Here is a 21,287-nt window from a genome sequence, read left to right on the forward strand (position 1 = left end):
TCAATGATTCACTTTAAATATGGTGCGTTTCTCTGTCTCATTTGAAACTTTCATTAATTTTTCATCAAAATGTTCAGCAATATTTTTTCTACTGCATTTTTGTCTGTTAGCTTTCATATAACTGTAAAACTGAAATCACATTTATACTCATATTTTAGTTTTTTCCAGATTTAACCTTTTCTATCTTTTATGGCAGTCGAGGAAATATGCCGTTTGCAATAACTCCAGTATTGTTTTTCCCGATATTTGTTTTTCTTAAAAAGGGTAAAACAAATGGTATTTGGCAGATAAATGCGGTTTTAGTCACCACTTCCCCCCTCCCCCCAGACACAAGAAGACAGGCAGCCGATATAAAACACTGAACAGCTCTTTCCATACCATTAGGATTAACAGCAGACCCGGTAGGACCAGCAGGCAAAAATGGTGGACGTGGACGACTCGATCCAGGGCGTGGGAAGTCGAGAGGTCGGTTGTCAAACGAGTCAAAGTGATTAAAGGTATTTTGCGGCCGATTAAAACTACTAAAATTATCGTCGAAGTCGAGAATAGGTCTCGCAGTTTCTGGTCGACGGAAAGGGGGCGGCCGCGGTGGTCTATGGGGCGGTCTGTGAGGTCTATCGTTAGGCCGGTGTGGTCTGAGAATAGAAGAGGGTCTGTGTGTATTGGGGAAAAAGCTATCATCGTCGTTTTCAAAGTCAGAATCAAAGTGTGAGGGTCTGTCAAGGGGTCGATTGCTGTGATGGTTGAAGGAGGAGCTGGGGCGGCTGGACTCGCTGAAGAACTGATGGGGACCTGATGAGAGCGAATGACGGTAAGTGGGTGATCGAAGGAAGTGTAGAATTACGCTGTTATATGCTAAAGAAAGCGGGCAACATGCAGCTACTCTATGGCCTGTTTGGGTTACCCAGTTATAAGGTTTACACAGTTTACAGCTACACAATTCAGAAATTAGTATACACGAAAGTAATACCCCGAAAATACTCCAAATAGCTACTCATCCACCACGAAAAGGGAGGGGGGTGGGGAGGGGAGATGGGATGGAGTGGGAGTGGGACGAGGATTGGGAGGAGGGCGTAATGAGGGGAAGGAAGTGGGAAAGGAGGGAAATGGAAAGGAATAAGAAAAGGGGCAATGAGAAGGTGGGAACAGGGGGGGGGATGTGGGAACAGGGGGAGGGGAGGTGGGAACAGGGGGGAGGGGGAACAGGGGGGGGGAGGGGAGGTGTTCTGTGGCGTTTACAATATACTTTAAAACAAACTGTCTAGCAGTCATAAACGCCCAGTGGGGCGGGGTCACCCCACCTACATATTCACAATTAACATTTACATACATCCACATCAAAATACATCAGTGCACTCTTCTATTTACTCTCATCAGCCTCCGGCGTCAATGACCCAGGCGTCACAACATAAAATACAACCTTCCCATTCACACAACTCTGCCAAGCACACTACTTCACTTCCGCCTTCCTTGTACGTTTATAAATATACCACAGACGGCCGCTGCTCACACGAGATCGTCTTAATGGTCCACTCCTAAATTATTGTTCTAGAGACCTTGAATTCATTAACATACTTCAAAGTTCCCATAACTCATATAGCCGAGATTTAATTGCATGAAACTTTCATTGCTAAGCATGAACAAATATTAACTATCATACCCTCTGATCATACTTTCATACAATAAACTGAAAACTTATTAGTACAACACTGTTTCAACAGATAAGTAGTATTAGAGTGCTATTTGGTGTTCAATTTGAATTAGTATTTATTAAATCAAATGTTAGTAATTAGGACACCCTAGAAATACACTAATTTAAACAAGCGATCTTTCACTAATTTTACTTTACCAATGATGGAATACTTTAAAATTCAACAATTGGCAGTATAGTAAATTAAGTGTCCAAAGAATTAATTGTGAGTACATAAGAAATAAAAAAAAAACTGTATGAAACACTAAAATCCTGATACTATTGGGAAAGATACAGGAAATGTTTAATAATAATTAGTTGTGCTCGACAGTGGACTTTTAGTCAGCAAAGAGATGAAGTGAATAATATGAGGAACGCGTCCCATCAGGTGCCGACTTTAGGACGAGACTTCTTTGGATGGGAACCTTAAGAGTCTGAAGGCTTGCGGCATCAATATATTAACTAGAGAGGAGATAACGTTGACTGTGTGGCCTGTGATGCACGAGTGGACTGGGGGAAGTATTGTCGTCACACATCCGTTGTTACAGTGCCAAGGAAACGAGAAGTTTATCATAAGAGAAAGTAAAATACAGCGGGTATACACATCCATTAAATATAACATTATTGTGACAGCATTCCTTACTTGATATATAAGGAAAATGGACCTAGTGTATTTAAAATCAACTGAGCAGTAGGAAATGTAGACATTTGTGGTTGAGGGGTAATGCACGACACACACTACGCCGTCCCATTAATGACACTCTCCTATATTTAATTATTTTGCCTTGCTGACAGTTCTGCATATATCTTCATGTAATCACGGTGAACACCACATACCTTATAACAAAAAAGTAAATTTTCTGCGTATCAAAAGGGTAAAACACTGGGTTATTATTGTTAAATATAAAACAACTTTGCTTAGTTTGGTGTTGGACTTACGGTCAATTAACCATGGATGTGATCAGGCCTCACCCAGATTGTAGTGACCAACCAGCAAGTGGACTTCAGTCTAAGTAGCAAAGGCCAAGACAAAGCAAACTTGGTGTATAAAACACCGAGAAGCACCTTTGTGTTTAATAAGGTGTACAAGATGAGAAACGGGGAATCACATGGTTTCTAGGCTATGACGAGGTAGAATAACTGGGTTCAAAAGTGCAACAAGAAATGTATTATACTTACTGACGTCATTACCGATGGCTCCAAGATTGTCGTCGACCGCATCTACCTTGTTTCGGGGCACACAGCATGACCATATCATGCCCCCGGAGCACAAATCGATGGGTTTAGAGCCCTGGAACACACAGGAAACCGATAGTCCGCAGTCATACTGGTTACTTTTGTACCAGCACTTCTGCGGGATAGCTGTGGGAGAGACGGGAAGCAATTAGCATGAGTAATTAACTGTGTGGATAGAACTGGGTGTGATTAACTTTCGTTGTTTACATAATACTCATTTAATGGATTTGAAGTGTACTAAATGAGGCGTTAGGCAAAGAACTTGGGTAGGTGTTTCACCAACGAGCGGGAAATGTTTAGGAAGTGCTGTAAAGAAGTTTTGGTCGCAGTGTTTATGATGATGTTGGTGCGATGTGGGACAAGACTGCATTGTCCAGCTTTGCTTATGAAACGAACATGCATTGAATCTGACACTGGTCAGATTTTAATAGTTTACGTTAAGGATGGTGAGCAATAATCTAAGTGTAAATGATGATGATTTGGGATAGTAGGCCGATAGAGCTTGCTGGTAATATGAATAGTGTATAGCGTCTATACGATAGTGCAAGTGGAGTGGGTATGGTGAAGACAAGTATGCTGGGCGAGGGGGCCGTGCTGATGTTGGCAAGGACAGTGCGAAAAATTAACAGTCGGGTAATATAGCAAAGTTCTGCAAAACACTGAACATTTTTCCATTCATTTTTTAACACACGCCACAACAGAGAAACAGCAAAAATCACCCCACATGCTACCAGGAATATAAACATCCTCAAGAGTAGGCAAAGTCGTTTGTGCTAAGGCCAAGGTCAGGTCACATGCTGCCAGCCCACCCGTATCCTTCTGTACAAGCACAGTGTCCACACCTCTGTTTCCGTTGTGTTTCAATCCAGAAGGATGCGAGTCGTTCAGCATCATGTTATACAAGAGTCTGAGGTCGACATTACTGTGTTGGGGAGCGTTGCCGGAGCCTGAGTCAAGAGGCCCTAAGAAGTCTTGAGACCCTGGAGGAACGGGAGAGTCGGTGGGGTGACTAACTTCTAAGCTGTCGACGAGGTCCTCACCGAAGGGCCCAGGGATGGAGGTGGTGCTCGTCTCGCTGTAAAAATCGTCCGGGAACTTCTGTTGGGGATCAGGAGACGACCGTGGCAGGCCGCATACGACCAAGATGGCTGACACCACCAGACGCTTCATTATCACGTGTGAGGATTCGCAGGGATTTCACAATGCTAAACCGAAAACCGGTGCTGCATCTCTTCGTTAATGTCGGGGACAGGGAGGGCTGACGGACGACATAGGTAATAGAGACTAAAGGGCTATTGTCTCTGGATCCGCATATTCTATGAGGGACTATTCTATCACATTCGAAGGTCCATCATACGATTTAAATTTGTTCAGCTATCATGTATATAATAATTTCAATAGCAATATCTTTAAGGAGTTAATCTCCTGAAAATGGCTTATATGGGAAACCTGAACACTGATTATAATGAAAATTTAGAGCTATTCCAGAAGTGTCCGGTACTCCTCCACCTTCCAGAAGTTCCAGTATCAAACATTTAAACCATGTTTGACTCGGACGGTAAAATGCTTAACGCCTCTCATCCCGAGGACTCTGCAGTGGACGTCAGGTGCGAGAGGGGGGAAGAAGGGGTCGGGAGCCGGGTTCTCTTCTCGACAGCGCACTGTTGGTGACTGGGAGCAGTAGTTCGGCACTCACAGCCCGGCCTCGCCACCACCCTCCCCTTCGCCTGTTGCCAGTCGCCAGTCGCCGCCACGCTCGCGGTGCCACGTAGTCTTGCGTCACCTTTCCAATGCTTCAAGGTTTTCGTCTCTTAATTTGTATTGGTACCAATACTGTCGTCTCAACACAAGAGTAGCGTTACAACACCCAGTAGGAGCGTCGATCACGATAATAACTTGTGGTGGTGGTGCAGCAGTGGGTGGAGGGGCAACACAAACTTTCACTTGCGACAATACACTCCGCTGCCCGCCGCCTCTATGCGAACTTACTTCCTCCCCATATAAATGTTATTCTCATATACTGGCTAGAAAGAAGTCCGTGTGTACGATAGGACATTCCGAGAGATCTTGAGATCATATAAAGAGAAGGGGCTTAATTACTGTCGAAGAATTTCCGGTAGAAAGGTCCGATTCTTACGGTCGCAGCTGACCCTCCTTTCACGTTTTCAAGGCCGCGGCCAGAGTACCGCCTGGTTGTGTGCCATTGTGTCAACGGGCCATTGTTGTAGCTGTTTTTGATGTCACAACGGTGGCGACACAAGAGTCAACAGAGGAGGAGCGAAATTGAGATTTTTTTTTTTTTTTTTTTTTTGAGATATATACAAGAGTTGTTACATTCTTGTACAGCCACTAGTACGCGTAGCGTTTCGGGCAAGTCCTTAATCCTATGGTCCCTGGAATACGATCCCCTGCCGCGAAGAATCGTTTTTTCATCCAAGTACACATTTTACTGTTGTGTTAAACAGAGGCTACAGTTAAGGAATTGCGCCCAGTAAATCCTCCCCGGCCAGGATACGAACCCATGACATAGCGCTCGCGGAACGCCAGGCGAGTGTCTTACCACTACACCACGGAGACTGCTAAATATTATAACCCTAGATGCACGTGGACCCGCCATACGCTGGTACAGCACACAATGTCTGTCGAAAATCATTTCTCTCCAACTGCGTGATACGTCTTGACCAATTTAGATTGACTTAAAATAAATATATTTTAAAACACGAGTGCTGCTATTGTGTTTGGAAAATTTTGTTACTGTACTAATTATAAAGCAAAACGTTAATTTGTCGAGAAATAACGTTTCGCAGACATATTGAGAGAGAAGGAACTGGTAACCGTTGCAGTGGACGTTCCGGACCTGAATGTGACTCAAACACGGAACGTAAAAGACCATTGTTGCAGGGGAGAGTTTTAGGGGCAGCCAGCAACCACCGTCAGTATCAACCCGAGTCTCTCGTGGTCTGGCTCGGTTATGGTGGCGTTCACCATGTATATAATCCCTCTTCATCAACTCTGTAGTTAGAAGAAAATGGGAGAATGCAGAGGAAAGAAGGGGAAAAAAAGGGAAATACAGAGAGGCAGAGAGCACAGGGGAGACACACACGGAGACGGGAAAGACATGGGGCGGGGTGAAGAACATGAGGGGGAAGAAGACGACAAATTAGGGGGAGATAGACGTTTAAGAGGGGGAAATGAGAGACATGCCTGATGGAGTGGGAGACATGCCTGATGGAGTGGGAGACATGCCTGATGGAGTGGGAGACATGCCTGATGGAGTGGGAGACATGCCTGATGGAGTGGGAGACATGCCTGATGGAGTGGGAGACATGCCTGATGGAGTGGGAGACATGCCTGATGGAGTGGGAGACATGCCTGATGGAGTGGGAGACATGCCTGATGGAGTGGGAGACATGCCTGATGGAGTGGGAGACATGCCTGATGGAGTGGGAGACATGCCTGATGGAGTGGGAGACATGCCTGATGGAGTGGGAGACATGCCTGATGGAGTGGGAGACATGCCTGATGGAGTGGGAGACATGCCTGATGGAGTGGGAGACATGCCTGATGGAGTGGGAGACATGCCTGATGGAGTGGGAGACATGCCTGATGGAGTGGGAGACATGCCTGATGGAGTGGGAGACATGCCTGATGGAGTGGGAGACATGCCTGATGGAGTGGGAGACATGCCTGATGGAGTGGGAGACATGCCTGATGGAGTGGGAGACATGCCTGATGGAGTGGGAGACATGCCTGATGGAGTGGGAGACATGCCTGATGGAGTGGGAGACATGCCTGATGGAGTGGGAGACATGCCTGATGGAGTGGGAGACATGCCTGATGGAGTGGGAGACATGCCTGATGGAGTGGGAGACATGCCTGATGGAGTGGGAGACATGCCTGATGGAGTGGGAGACATGCCTGATGGAGTGGGAGACATGCCTGATGGAGTGGGAGACATGCCTGATGGAGTGGGAGAATAACACGAGGGGGAAGGGGAGAAAAACTAGTTAATTGCATACGATATGCAATTGAACAACTTATTTAACCTATAGTGCTTCTATAAGGTATAAGCACACGACGCCCCTCCCCCCACGCCCCTCCCTCCCTCCCCCCCCCCGCCCCGCCAAACATGGGGTGGGCCGCCCCCACAGAGAACCACCGCCACACTTGCCACACCGTTAACCGTTTTTACAGCTCCAGCAGAGCGTACCCCCCGCGCTCCCGGCCTCTCCGCTCCCGTCCCAAGTGAAAGGACACCACCACCAGCATGGACGGTCAAGATGGTGGCTAGTCTGAGGAGGACGGAGGGAGAGGGAAGACTCCAAGAGAGGAGGGAGTGGGAGACGGGGGGGGGGAGAGGGTGGTGAGAGGAGATGCCAAAAGAGATGGGAGGGGGGAGAGGAGATACCAAAAGAGATGGGGGGGGGGAAGAGGAGATACCAAATGAGATGGGGGAGGAGGGGGATACAAAAAGAGATAGTTGGGGAGTAGACGAGACATCAAAAGAGATAGGGAGGGGGGGGGCAGGATATAAAACACTAAGAGATATGGGAGAAGCAACATGGAGAGAAAGAGTGGGAGGGGTAACTGGTGGGGAGTGTAGAGTATCTCACACACACACACACACAAACACACACACAAACACACACACAAACACACACACACACAAACACACACAAACACACACACACAAACACACACAAACACACACACACTTCGCTTCGATTCTCCCATTACGGTTGAGAGGCGGGACCAAAGAGCCAGAGCTCAACCCCCGGAAACACAACTAGGCGAGTACAGGAGGCACTGAATTACAGGCCAGTGTCCCTAACCTGCATACCATGCAAGCTGATGGAGAAGATTGTGCGAAAAAAACTAGTGGAGCATCTGGAGCGAAGGAACTTTGTAACACAGCATCAACATGGGTTCAGGGATGGCAGGTCCTGCCTCACAGGGTTACTTGAATTCTACGACCAGGCAACAAAAATAAGGCAAGAAAGAGAAGGGTGGGCAGACTGCATATTTTTGGATTGTCAGAAAGCCTTTGATACAGTGCCACACAAGAGGCTAGTGCGAAAGTTGGAGACGCAGGCTGGAGTGAAAGGGAAGGTACTCCGGTGGATAGAGGAGTACCTAAGCAACAGGAGACAACGAGTCTGAGGGGTGAGGTCTCAGATTGGCGAGACGTTACAAGTGGAGTCCCGCAGGGGTCAATCCTTGGACCTATACTGTTTCTGGATCTCCCAGAGGGTATAGATTCGTTCCTCTCAATGTTTGCCGACGATGCAAAAATTATGAGGAAGATTGAAACAGAGGATGATAGTAGGAGGCTACAAGATGACCTGGATAGACTGAGTGAATGGTCCAACAAATGGCTGTTGAAGTTCAACCCGAGTAAATGCAAAGTAATGAAACTAGGCAGCGGAAACAGGAGGCCAGGCACAGGATACAGAATAGGAGATGAAGTACTTAATGAAACAGACAGAGAAAAGATCTAGGAGTTGATATCACACCAAACCTGTCTCCTGAAGCCCACATAAAGAGAATAACGTCTGCGGCATATGCGAGGCTGGCTAACATCAGAACGGCGTTCAGGAACCTGTGTAAGGAATGATTCAGACTCTTGTACACCACATATGTAAGACCAATCCTGGAGTATGCGGCCCCAGCATGGAGCCCGTACCTTGTCAAGCACAAGACGAAGCTGGAAAAAGTCCAAAGGTATGCTACTAGGCTAGTCCCTGAACTAAGAGGCATGAGTTATGAGGAAAGGCTACGGGAAATGCACCTTACGACACTGGAAGACAGAAGAGTAAGGGGGGACATGATCACAACCTACAAAATCCTCAGGGGAATCGACCGGGTAAACAAGGATGAACTATTCAACACTGGTGGGACGCGAACAAGGGGACACAGGTGGAAGCTGAGTACCCAAATGAGCCACAGAGACGTTAGAAAGAACTTTTTCAGTGTCAGTTAGTAAATGGAATGCATTAGGCAGTGATGTGGTGGAGGCTGACTCCATACACAGTTTCAAATGTAGATATGATAGAGCCCAGTAGGCTCAGGAATCTGTACACCAGTTGATTGACGGTTGAGAGGCGGGACCAAAGAGCCAAAGCTCAACCCCCGCAAGCACAATTAGGCGAGTACAATTAGGTGAGTACACACACACACACCAGTGAAAGAGGGGCTCATGTGCGTATTGTTTACATATGACGTCACGTTCCTCCAGCTGTTCGTGTCAACAAACATGTTGCACCAGCTGATCTGTTGTAACACAGTTTAGTAATGGAAAGCAACACAATATATCAACGTAACTCAATAAACATGTTTAAAGCCGAGTAAACCGGGGTATTTGAGACTGAGCCAATGTTATACTAACCTATATTCTTTCAACCGTACAAGATACTCAAGTTTAATGAACAAATCCTCAAGGGCCGTGACGAGGGTTCGAACCCTCGTCACGGTTCAACCCTTAAGTGAGATACTTAAGTTTCTTCAGAATTGGTGTCATATCTTCAGGGTTCACATCTCTACACATAGCTAAATATCACTTATTAATAATATGAAGTTTTCAGTATTAAAAGCAAAATTTGACGGAGGCCAAAAATGCCTTTTAAATGTGTATTTTAACTTAATTTTTCGAGAAAGCAATAACGTTAAAAAGGTGGAAAATTACTTTTTTTTTCCAAGCAAACCAAGCAAGTTCATCCAAGAACATCAAAATACGAAATAAACAGCAATTAAACGTGCAGTAAAGAAAAATAATTTATTACCGATACTTGATGAAAACATATGAAGATAGTATTACACCTGCCAGACCGCGTTGTATCTGTGGTAACTACAAGTATTAACGTACAACACAGATGCACTATTGCCCTGTACATAGTCCTGGACTAAACTAAGATCTCAGTGAATATACACCGAGGAGCTGGGCGCGCACACATACACTACGGTGTATATATCGGCTAACACGCGAGGGAACATCTATTACGAATACACAGTGCGAATACACAGACGTGTATACTAAATTAAGGGCAATGAGAAATATGGTCGTCCCAACTGCGGTCGACCCCAAAAACGCATTCAGGAATTCTAACGTTCTGTGTGACTAGAAACTGTTTTCTCCCGTATGCAAATTAATGTATAATAATTAAGCTGTTCCTGTTGGGAAAAATTTGTGCTTGCATCGAGTGAAGATTATAGAAAACTACCTTTCCTCAGGCAAGGCTCGTTATAAAGCGAAAGTTGTCCACCACGACGACTTCATAAATTTTAATGTAGTGAATTAAAAACAGGAATATTCTCAAATATAAATTCATATTTTTTAAAGTTTAATGTATAGGTATGCGTGTGTAACATTTAGTGTTTAGGTTCTGTTGGCTATTATCTGTATTTGAAGTTCGTAGTTGAAGCGTTTGCCAACCCGTCCTGGACTCAAGTCCATTCCATCCAGCGGTCGACCCCACAGACGCACTCAAATTTTAACATGCTATTCATTCAAAACAGGATTTTTCTTAAATATAAATTAACATTATAATATAATATCATATTGTGCATATATAGGCATAGGTTAGGTTCTGTTGGCGATTATTTGCATTCAACCCGTCCTCGACTCAAGTCCATTACATCCAGCGGTCGACCCCACAGACGCATTCATAAATTTTAATATGCTGTTCATTCAAAACGGGAATTTTCTCAAGTATAAATTAATATTATAATATATTATCATATTGTGCATATATAGGCATAGGTTAGGTTGGGTTAGGTGTTTAGGTTCTGTTGGCGATTATTTGTATTTGTAGTACGTAGGTGAAGCATTTATAGCGTTGTGATTCTAACAAAATTCGTCAGTGAAACACTTGTTCCGGATATGTTCGAACGTCAGCAGTTGTGAGTCGTGTGTAAACCGCTTTTCATTCATAAACAGGGGGTTTGGCGGGTGCATGGAATCACTTTTGGATCTTTGTTTGGAGGACGGGCTGTTGCATTTGTAGTACGTGGGTGAAGCATTTACAGTGTTGTGGTTCGAACAAAATTCATCAGTGAAGCACTTGTTCCGGAAGTGTTCGAACAAAATCAGTTGCAAGTCGTGTGTAAACCGTTTTCCATTCAAAAACAGCGGGTTTGGCGAGTGCATGGAATGGACTTTGGTTCTTTGTTTGGAGGACGAGTTGAACGAGGGAGTGAAGCATATTGGGGAGCCGGTCGGCCGAGCGGACAGCACGCTGGACTTGTGATCCTGTGGTCCCGGGGTCGATCCCGGGCGCCGGCGAGAAACAATGGGCAGAGTTTCTTTCACCCTGTGCCCCCGTTACCTAGCAGTAAAATAGGTACCTGGGTGTTAGTCAGCTGTCACGGGCTGCTTCCTAGGGGTGGAGGCCTGGTGGAGGCCTGGTCGAGGACCGGGCCGCGGGGACACTAAAGCCCCGAAATCATCTCAAGATAACCTCAAGATATAGCAGTCGCCCTGTCCTCAGGCCAGGGTCGAACCCAGAGAAGCAGTCATCAATTTTTATTGTACTGCGTACTCAAAATTTTTAATTCTCTCAAATATGAAAGGTATTATTACACATTAAAAGGTGTTGAATAGTTAGGCCTAACTTAGGTTTTTTGGCTTGCATTTGCTGTATGTGGATGAAGCCATTACTGAGGTGCAATTCGAGCAGAGGACGCGAACTAATCACTGCTCGAAAAAAAATATATACATCAGTTTAGAGTCGCGTGTAATATCTATCTTTTAATTCATAAATAGGTGGTTTGGCGCCTGCATTAACGAGCGAGGTGTTGAGGACCGGCTGATAACAGTGCACTTCCAGCATATAAAGTGAACGAAGGATCGGACGAGACAAAGACGTAAAAGTAGGTTTTAGCCATAATTGGGGGGAGGGGGAGAAGGGAGAATGGGGGGGGGAGAAGGGGGGGGAGAATGGGAGGGGGGAAGGAGGGAGGGTTGGAGAAGAGAGGGAGGGGGGGGGAGAAGAGAGGGAGGGAGGGGGGGGGGGAGAAGGGAGGGGGGGGGGAAGAGAGGGAGGGAGGGTGGGAGAAGAGAGGGAGGGAGGGCGGGGAAGGGGTGGGAGAAGAGAGGGAGGGGGGGTGGGAGAAGAGAGGGGGGGGTGGGTGCTGCCGGCCGTGTTACCGAGCACTTGGCACTGTTCACGAGGACTGGCTGCTACTACACAACTCGCAAATGCTTACGCTCGAACTTTCCTCGAACAATTCTTCGCCTACTTTCCTGGAGTTCGAAGCCCACTTCTTTAAAAGCCCCGCCCATCTGTGTGTTAATACAAAACCAATACACCTAACTTAATACACCCTGGGAGTCTTATACTAGAGCTTAATATTTACATTATTTTATTATAAATTACTGAAATAATAACTGGTATTTTTGGGACTCCCGCAGCCTTAACGATAAAACTATGCCTGTTACATGCTTGACCAAATGAACTGATAAATTCGTAAAACCATGACCAGAGGCGACAAAATAGCGTAACATTGCCGTTACGACATTGCCGCGTAACATTGTGGAGGTGGGGTCCCTCGATTGTTTCAAGCATGGGTTGGACATGTATATGAGTGGGATTGGGTGGTTATAAATAGGAGCTGCCTCGTATGGGCCAACAGGCCTTCTGCAGTTGCCTTTGTTCTTATGTTCTTAAATAGGAACATGTATACACAGATATATATCCTCGCTTCAGTGTAAACAGAAGTTTACTGCAATTCTGGACTATGTTCAGGACTAAAGTATTCCTACTGGTCAGTATAAGGACTTGTGGTGGCCTTTATTACCTTCCAAAGGTCAATAGGTATTACGGCCAACACTAAAGTGGCAAAGAGGAGATTTATATATATTCATACAGAACTTCCCAGAACCCGAACATCTTCATGATCTACAGAGGCACTCTGGCTTAGCGATCTTTTCTGAGAATTGCCGTGTCGTCGAAAGTTTTAAATTTAATTACCTAACTTGGCGCACACGGACACACAACCCGTCTTCTATAATTTCCAACTCCAGGGTTAAACTATAGCTATATATGTGAACAATTGGTTACCTATTATAGCTTGTCTCGTTTATATATGTCAAATACATTATGCGTATTATTATGAAACTCTTGAGTAACATATCGCATTAATGCAGTTAACAGCGGCAGACACAACCAGAGACTAACGATTGGAATGTTAGACCGCTCCTGTGCCAGTCTACTACGGGCTCACCATAGCCCGTGCTACTTGGAACTTGTTCAGAGTAGCTGAATCTATAACATCAACAACGGAATGTTACACCGAAGATCTAGTAAACTACAAAAGAATTGATTTCCAAAATATCGTAAACATACTGACTAATTACATCCAAAGACTGAGATGGTGAGGGATGCCACAGTGTACATACCCAGGCAAGAAGGCTGAATATAACACCTGATGAACGGGTGAGCTACCAGCAGGTAGATAACGTAGAAGATGAACAAGAACATGACGTTAAGCGTTACACACTCCTCTGTCCTTCATTCGTGGGAGCCGGCCTTGTTATGGAGCCAGATTCACGAAGCAGTTACGTAAACACTTACGAACCTGTAAATCTTTTCTCAATTTTTGGCGGCATTGTTTATAATTATTAAATATTAAGCTCCGAAGCACCAGGAGGCTGTTTATAACAATAGCAAAAGTTGATTAGGAAGTTTTCATTCTTGTAAACTGTTTAATACAGGTAACCAATGCCGTCAAAGATTGAGGAAAGATGTACACGTTTTTAAGTACTTGCCTAACTGCTTCGTGAATCTGGCCCCGTTGGACGGAACTCAAACCACCATCACAGACCACCATCCACCAGCTAACTGACCAGGACAACGACTACTGCTCTGACGGCCTCTGAACCCTGGTTGGACTCATTTCTTGAGTACGAGTAACTTCAGCTTCGAAAGATGTGGGTCATTTATCTCATGCTTTCTGGGAGTATTATATTACCTTGCGACGACAAGATAATAAATTCTTTTCACTTAGGTAATGGGAATGAAAATATTACTGTCACTATTCGTAAATAAAAACGTTAAACCTTTGCCGTGAATAATGAGCGAACCTTCGAAGATTCCGTCTCATTAAGTAATATAATATCGATCAGATACTAAGGAATCTAAATTTTATATTAGCATATATCAGCATATTATACTCTCCAATTATGCCAGTATTAGGTAGTGCTAATTACATCTTCTAGAGGATATGATTAGTACAATTATACTTTATTATTATATACTCTAGCACAACTTAAAGCTGGCATAATTGGGGATTATAATATGCCGATATATTTCATTAGGTCTTAATTTGACTAATTCTTCTACCGTCGCCCACTGAACGGGTGCGCGATCCATAACAAGTTAATTTTACCTACGTGTGGCACAAGTGGCTACGTGTGGCATTGTATGTACTCTCTCCATCTATAAATCCATGAACTTTTGTATCTCACGTTGTATGTATGTATTTTAACTGAATAAATAATTGTACTTTGTATTTTGTTTTGTAAGTTACAGTCCCACTCCTGTGCCAGGTAAGTCCACTACGGGCTCACCATAGCCCGTGCTACTTGGAACGTTTTGTTCCCAGTAGCTGAATCTATAACAAGAACAACCTACGTGTGTCACTTTCTCACTCAAGCACCGCTGGGTTTGGATAATAAGTGAATGAATGACTTCATGGACAAAACCCTGCCCTTGACCAGAGAGGGCGCCACCAAGACTCAGGGACTTCACAAGAATAAAAACATATTGGCTTAAGACACACACAATCCACCTGGACCAACTGTGTAAACAAAGTTGGAATAAATATTTAATAGTGTTCCAAGTTAGCTCACTGAGGCTGAGGGGTACGGGCTAGACAACTCTTAATTCATAATGATGCAGTGATTACTTTATCAAAGTCAGATGAAAAGAACAGCGTATGTTATATAAATAAACAATATATAATATAATTCACCTTACGGGCTATTCATTCCCGTGCCACCTCTCTTATACCGCATGCATGTGTAACTGTTCCTTACCTTACTCAAGGCAAGGTAAGGTAACCACCCGCCAAACCCGCTGTTTATGAATGAAAAACGGTTTACACACGACTCACAACTGATTTCGTTCGAACACTTCCTGAACAAGCTCTTCACTGGCGAATTTTTGTTCGAACCACAACGCTATAAATGCTTCACCCACGTACTACAAATACAAATATTCGTCAATAGAACCTAAACACCTAACCAAACCTATGCCTATATATGCACAATATGCTAATATATTATATTATTAATATATATTTGAGAAAATTCTCGTTTTGAATGAACAGCATGTAAAAATTTATGAATGCGTCTGTGGGGTCGACCGCTGGATGTAATGAACTTGAGTCGAGGACGGGTTGCTGAAGCCTTTAAGTCTCGTTATCGAAGGCAGGAAGCCTGTACGTAGGTTTATCATGGTTTCTATAGGTCAACTGCTGACCATACACAATAGTTTCCTAACTCCCGGAACCCTCTTTATTGCTAGGTGAACAAATGCATCAGATACAATTAGGTTCCATAGTATCCGGTCCTCATTTATGAGCCATGGTATACGTCGTCAATTACTTATGATGTTACGACTCCAGAGCACAGAGTTAATGAGCTCAGGGGATATTATCTGATGTATAAAGCAAGAAATAATTTTAAACTTTCTGATCTGCGCTGTAGATAAAAGGGTTTTCTATACAGTAATTTCATATAGAATAGTTCACGCACAAGAGCCGTGTCACCGATAATAGAAAACGTAAAAACAAAGAGTCAAAGAAAACGATATAGAATGAGTTTTATAGGGCTAACCTTATTATATATTTTACATTCCATTGGCAGAAGTAAATAAATAAAATAGCGTATAACGTGTCGAGAAAAAAAGCTCTTAATCACATTGCCGAACTTCGCCTAACCGTGGTAGACAGTCTTCATATGTGGTCACCCATCCAGTTACTGGCTATAATTGATATAACCTTTGATATAACCTAACGGAGTGACGGTCACATGAAATGCAACGGATAATTACCATGTCGTTATGTCACTCAGGTTAAACATTTCTTTCTTTCCAGTATTTGGATAGGTGAACACATAAACAAATCAGCCTTAGTAATGGGGACTTCGACAAGCCACGAGTCAGAGTATACCCATGAGCAGAGGTGCCATGGGCACAATCAGGGAACACTGTATTTATTTATTTATTTATTTATTTATTTATTTATGCATATACAAGAAGGTACATTGGGAATGTGAGGATACATAATATGGTAATTACAATCTTGTAAAGCCACTAGTACACGCAGCGTACTAGTGGTTTTACTAGTGGCTTAGTCCCCATTACTAAGGCTGATTTGTTTATGTGTTCACCTATCTAAATACTGGAAAGAAAGAAATGTTTAATCTAAGTGACATAACGACATGGTAATTATTCGTTGCATTTCATGTGACCGTCACTCCGTTAGGTTATATCAATTATAGCCAGTAACTGGATGGGTGACCACATATGAAGACTGTCTACCACGGTTAGGCGAAGTTCGGCAATGTGATTAAGAGCTTTTTTTCTCGACACGTTATACACTATTTTATTTATTTACTTCTGCCAATGGAATGTAAAATAAATAATAAGGTTATCCCTATAAAACTCATTCTATATCATTTTCTCTTACTGTTTGTTTTCACGTTTTCTATTACGGGCGACACGGCTCTTGTGCGTAGACTATTCTATATGAAATTACTGTATAGAAAACCCTTTTATCTACAGCGCAGATCAGAAAGTTTGAAATTATTTCTTGCTTTATACATCAGATAATATCCCCTGAGCTCATTAACTCTGTGCTCTGGAGTCGTAACATCATAAGTAATTGGCGACGTATATGAACCACTGATGTATGAACATCAGAGGTCCACGGTTGTTCAACGTCCTACCAGCGAGCATCAGAAATATTACAGGAACAACCGTGGACATCTTCAAGAGGAAACTAAATTGTTTCCTTCAAAGAGTGCCAAACCAACCGGGCTGTGGTGGGTATGTGGGCCTGCAGGCCTCTCCAAGCAACAGTCTGGTGGACCAAACTCTCACAAGTCAAGCCTGGCCTCAGGCCGGGCTTGGGGAGTAGAAGAACTCCCAGAACCCCATCAACCAGGCATCAACCAGGTATCAACCAGGCATCAACCAGGTATCAACCAGGTATCAACTAGGTATCAACCAGGTAAGGTACACCCACGAGTCAAGGTATACACATAACCAGTGTCTTTTGATACTGCATAATCTTCCAGGAATAGGATTAAAGTCTAGGGATATATACAGCGAGAGGTTAACCGTATTTATCGGTGTATATACACTAAGGGTTTATTTTAGTCTTGGGGGATATTTTCTGGTCTAAATAATGCTTGCAAGCTTCCCAGGAGACTACTGAGGTGGCCTAAATAATCCTCCCGCGGTGCAAGCGAGCGCAGTCTCCTTTGAAACCCGCAAAAGTATCTTTCTGTTCAATAAATTTGACTTGCAGAATCAAACCAGCTTGTGAAGACCCACCCATAAGAAAGTCATTGTAACACTAGTAAAATGCTTAACGCAGAGCAATTCCAAAGTTCAGTCAGCGTGGACACGATGATGGTTGTCCTCAAGAAGACTAAACCACCAACAGTCAAATCCAGATATGGCAGAACTCAATGAAACAGTGAATGATGAAGTTAAATCCCGAATATTTCTTCAGAATATCTGATGCTACGCAAATTCTACATCAAGCCTGTTAGGTCATCATGAAGAACTGACAACAGGAAGAACTTCTCCCAGTTTAATATACATTTGATACAATATACTTGCTGTTGCGGTTGAAGCAAGAACTGTGCTTAATTGTAAAATGCTAAAATACATTTTCATATAAATTGCGACCTCTTTCAAGCTAAAGGGCTCCTTTCACCGTCAAGTTCACTAAATACGATGGTCGTCAAATGCATGTAGGCTGTCAAACATCTACAAACACAACAGGGGATGAATAGGTAACGAAATACATGATGTCATAATATCCAAAAGTAGGAACCCTAGACCAGATAACGATATGGCTACTAAACGAGGCAGCAGGGTCGCAATGTAACCCAAAAGCTTCAGTTGAAATTGAAATTGAAATTGAAATAAGTTTATTGAGGTAAAATACACACAAAGGGATGAGGTAGCTCAAGCTATTCTCACCCCGTTCAGTACAACGTGTTAGTACATACATAGACACACATCACAAACAATAAACATATTACCAAACATTCTGAGAGATAAACATATACATTTCCTCCTTCACAAGTAGTATGGTATCAGACGTACACACAAATACTTTTATGACCTAGGTATACTGTATAGACAATTTGCAAGAGACATGCAGATAATTCAACAAAATATTACAGTCTTGGTGCAAAATTCTTATATCTCTCAAGAATATCATCAACCTTTCCGTTGTGACACATCCAGGCTATTTGTTCAGGAACAGTCCTTATCTCAGTGTTTCTATATACATTAATCAACGGACAATCAAGAACATAATGGGCCAGGGTGTGAGACCTTAACATACCACATAGTTTACACCTCGTGTCATTATCATGAACACCAAGGGAGCCGGTCGGCCGAGCGGACAGCACGCAGTACTTGTGATCCTGTGGTCCTGGGTTCGATCCCAGGCGCCGGCGAGAAACAATGGGCAGAGTTTCTTTCACCCTATGCCCCTGTTACCTAGCAGTAAAATAGGTACCTGGGTGTTAGTCAGTTGTCACGGGCTGCTTCCTGGGGGTGGAGGCCTGGTCGAGGACCGGGCCGCGGGGACACTAAAAAGCCCCGAAATCATCTCAAGATAACCTATCCCATATTCCCAGTAATATTTGTACCCAAGCCTGAGCCGCATGTACACAGAGTCACTCCAAGCATTTCTCTTTTTACCATAAGTGAAATGGGTGTTTTGACTCACATACATGTAGTGTTGCATGGTTTGACTTCTCTCATACATTATCTCTCTCCTCTCCACTCCTGCCTGTGCCTGAATATTTCTGATTTTGCTTCTTATTTGTCTCATTGTGAATTCACATTCAATGTCAACTTGTGGTTTTGATGTGGCACGTTTGGCCAAGTCATCCGCCACCTCGTTGAGCACTATTCCAACATAAGATGGAATCCACATGAATTTCACACTATGACCTTTCAGCTGTATCTCAGTTATTCTTCTCTTTCAATCCTCAACTATGGACATGAAGACTGGGTTTCGACTGTTTAAGGACTCCAGTGCTCCTCGGCTATCGACAAATACAAAAACATTTTTGTCGTCATGACGTACTTCCTCCAAACACGCCAGAATGGCATGCAGTTCAGCTTGTGTGGATGATATATAATTACTAAGCCGGAGTTCAATTATCCTGTCCACAGTCCCAAACTCAGTATATTCCCTTATTAGGACACCACACCCTGCCCTGCCATCCTCCGCCACCGACCCGTCACAATATACATGTAAACTGTTGCCTCTTGGTAACCGAGATATCATGCTTCCATACAAACACCGTAATTGTCCCGGTTCATTATGAATCTTTTTCACCTTGAGGGGTACAATTTCGACGTCTATTTTCTGTACTTTCCAGGGAGCAGACATATTACACTGTCGAGAGGGTTTACAGTAGTCAAGTACATCGTATTCCCTGAGGTCGTGAGCTAATCGTCTCGTGTAGCGTCTCTCAGTTTCCTGGAAGTGTGTACGTCACTCAAGCAGGTCTGAACGCTCTCAAACAGCTTATCCCCTCCTTTTCTCCGCATGAAACGAATAGATACTCTAGTGTTAATGTCACGGACTCTATCACACACACTCTGTAAATTTAATTCCATTCTCATTATTTCAATCATTGCATTTCTTTGACATCCAAGAATAATCCTCATAGCCTCGTTCTGTATCAGCTCTATTTTTTTAATTCTGCCTTGGCCTGTGTAAGACAATACGGGTGCTGCGTAGTCTATCAGGGACCGAACAGTGCTTATGTATAACATCCGCAAGATAGGTACCCCAACACCTTTACCAGAAAAAGCTTCAGTTTATATTGCAGTAACAGACAACCGAATACCTCCCCCCCCAAAATTAAAAACTGCAAAGGTTTTTTTCTAAAATCACGAAAGAAACCAAACTAAGGGACCTGAATCTCAGTCCTTTGTTAGTGACGTTTATTCTCTTTAGAGAACCGTACACATTATTCAGGAAAGAAAACTGTGACGTATCTGGAGAGAGAGAACTTAGAAATTAACCGCTAAGATACAGAGGAGAGCAAGATGTGTCTAGCAGGTATTATATAATGTAACAGAGATGCACATGGGTGACACTTGAGAAGATTAAAGAAAAGGAAGAAGACTTGTATGTCGGGTGTTCGAGGCTCCTAGTGCCCAGGTGAATCAAATATATATATATATATATATATATATATATATATATATATATATATATATATATATATATATATATATATATATATATATATATGTTGTACCTAGTAGCCAGAACGCACTTCTCAGCCTACTATGCAAGGCCCAATTTGCCTAATAAGCCAAGTTTTCATGAATTAATTGTTTTTCGACTACCTAACCTACCTAACCTAACCTAACTTTTTCGGCTACATAACCTAACCTAACCTATAAAGATAGGTTAGGTTAGGTTAGGTAGGGTTGGTTAGGTTCTGTCATATATCTACGTTAATTTTAACTCGAATAAAAAAAAATTGACCTCATGCATAATGACATGGGTAGCTTTATCATTTCATTAGAACAAAATTTGAGAAAATATATTAATTCAGGAAAACTTGGCTTATTAGGCAAATCGGGCCTTGCATAGTAGGCTGAGAAGTGCGTTCTGGCTACTAGGTACGACACACACATATATATATATATATATATATATATATATATATATATATATATATATATATATATATATATATATATATATGTATATATATATATATATATATATATATATATATATATATATATATATATATATATAATATATATATATATTCTGTACAAGAAACAGAGACGGATGGAATGATATTAAACTAATAACAGGTAACGGCATACGAAGAAGTATAATTTGATACATTTCCACTCTAATACACTAAGATCACTATGCATAGTCCGCATCCAGATACTTACCGAAGGGATTGGCCAAGAAGTCAAAAATGCCTCTGGTCTGGGTAATGTTGGGCAACATAGTGGTAGTAGTGGTGGTAGTGGTGGTAGTGGTGGTGGTTGTTGTTGTAGGGCTGGAGACACCACCAAGAGTGGGGAGGGAAGCCACTGTCGCCCTTGTGGGGGGCTGTTGGACGTGC

At 43.1% G+C, this 21,287-nt stretch overlaps 1 protein-coding gene across 1 annotated transcript in view; it reads right to left on the bottom strand.

Moving 5' to 3' along the window:
- LOC138358389 (uncharacterized) overlaps positions 1 to 21,287 on the bottom strand; it is a 57,223-nt gene continuing 35,936 nt past the window's right edge. Inside the window, exons 3-6 of the mRNA XM_069316227.1 lie at positions 21,112 to 21,287; positions 2,870 to 3,052; positions 330 to 792; positions 1 to 121 (exon numbers count right to left, since the gene is read on the bottom strand). The exon at positions 21,112 to 21,287 is cut by the window's right edge and continues 118 nt beyond it. Coding sequence (XP_069172328.1) covers positions 1 to 121; positions 330 to 792; positions 2,870 to 3,052; positions 21,112 to 21,287 — 943 coding nt within the window. The remainder of the gene's footprint in view (positions 122 to 329; positions 793 to 2,869; positions 3,053 to 21,111) is intronic.

Source organism: Procambarus clarkii, chromosome 83, assembly GCF_040958095.1.
Source record: "Procambarus clarkii isolate CNS0578487 chromosome 83, FALCON_Pclarkii_2.0, whole genome shotgun sequence".
Taxonomy (NCBI): Eukaryota; Metazoa; Arthropoda; class Malacostraca; order Decapoda; family Cambaridae; genus Procambarus; species Procambarus clarkii.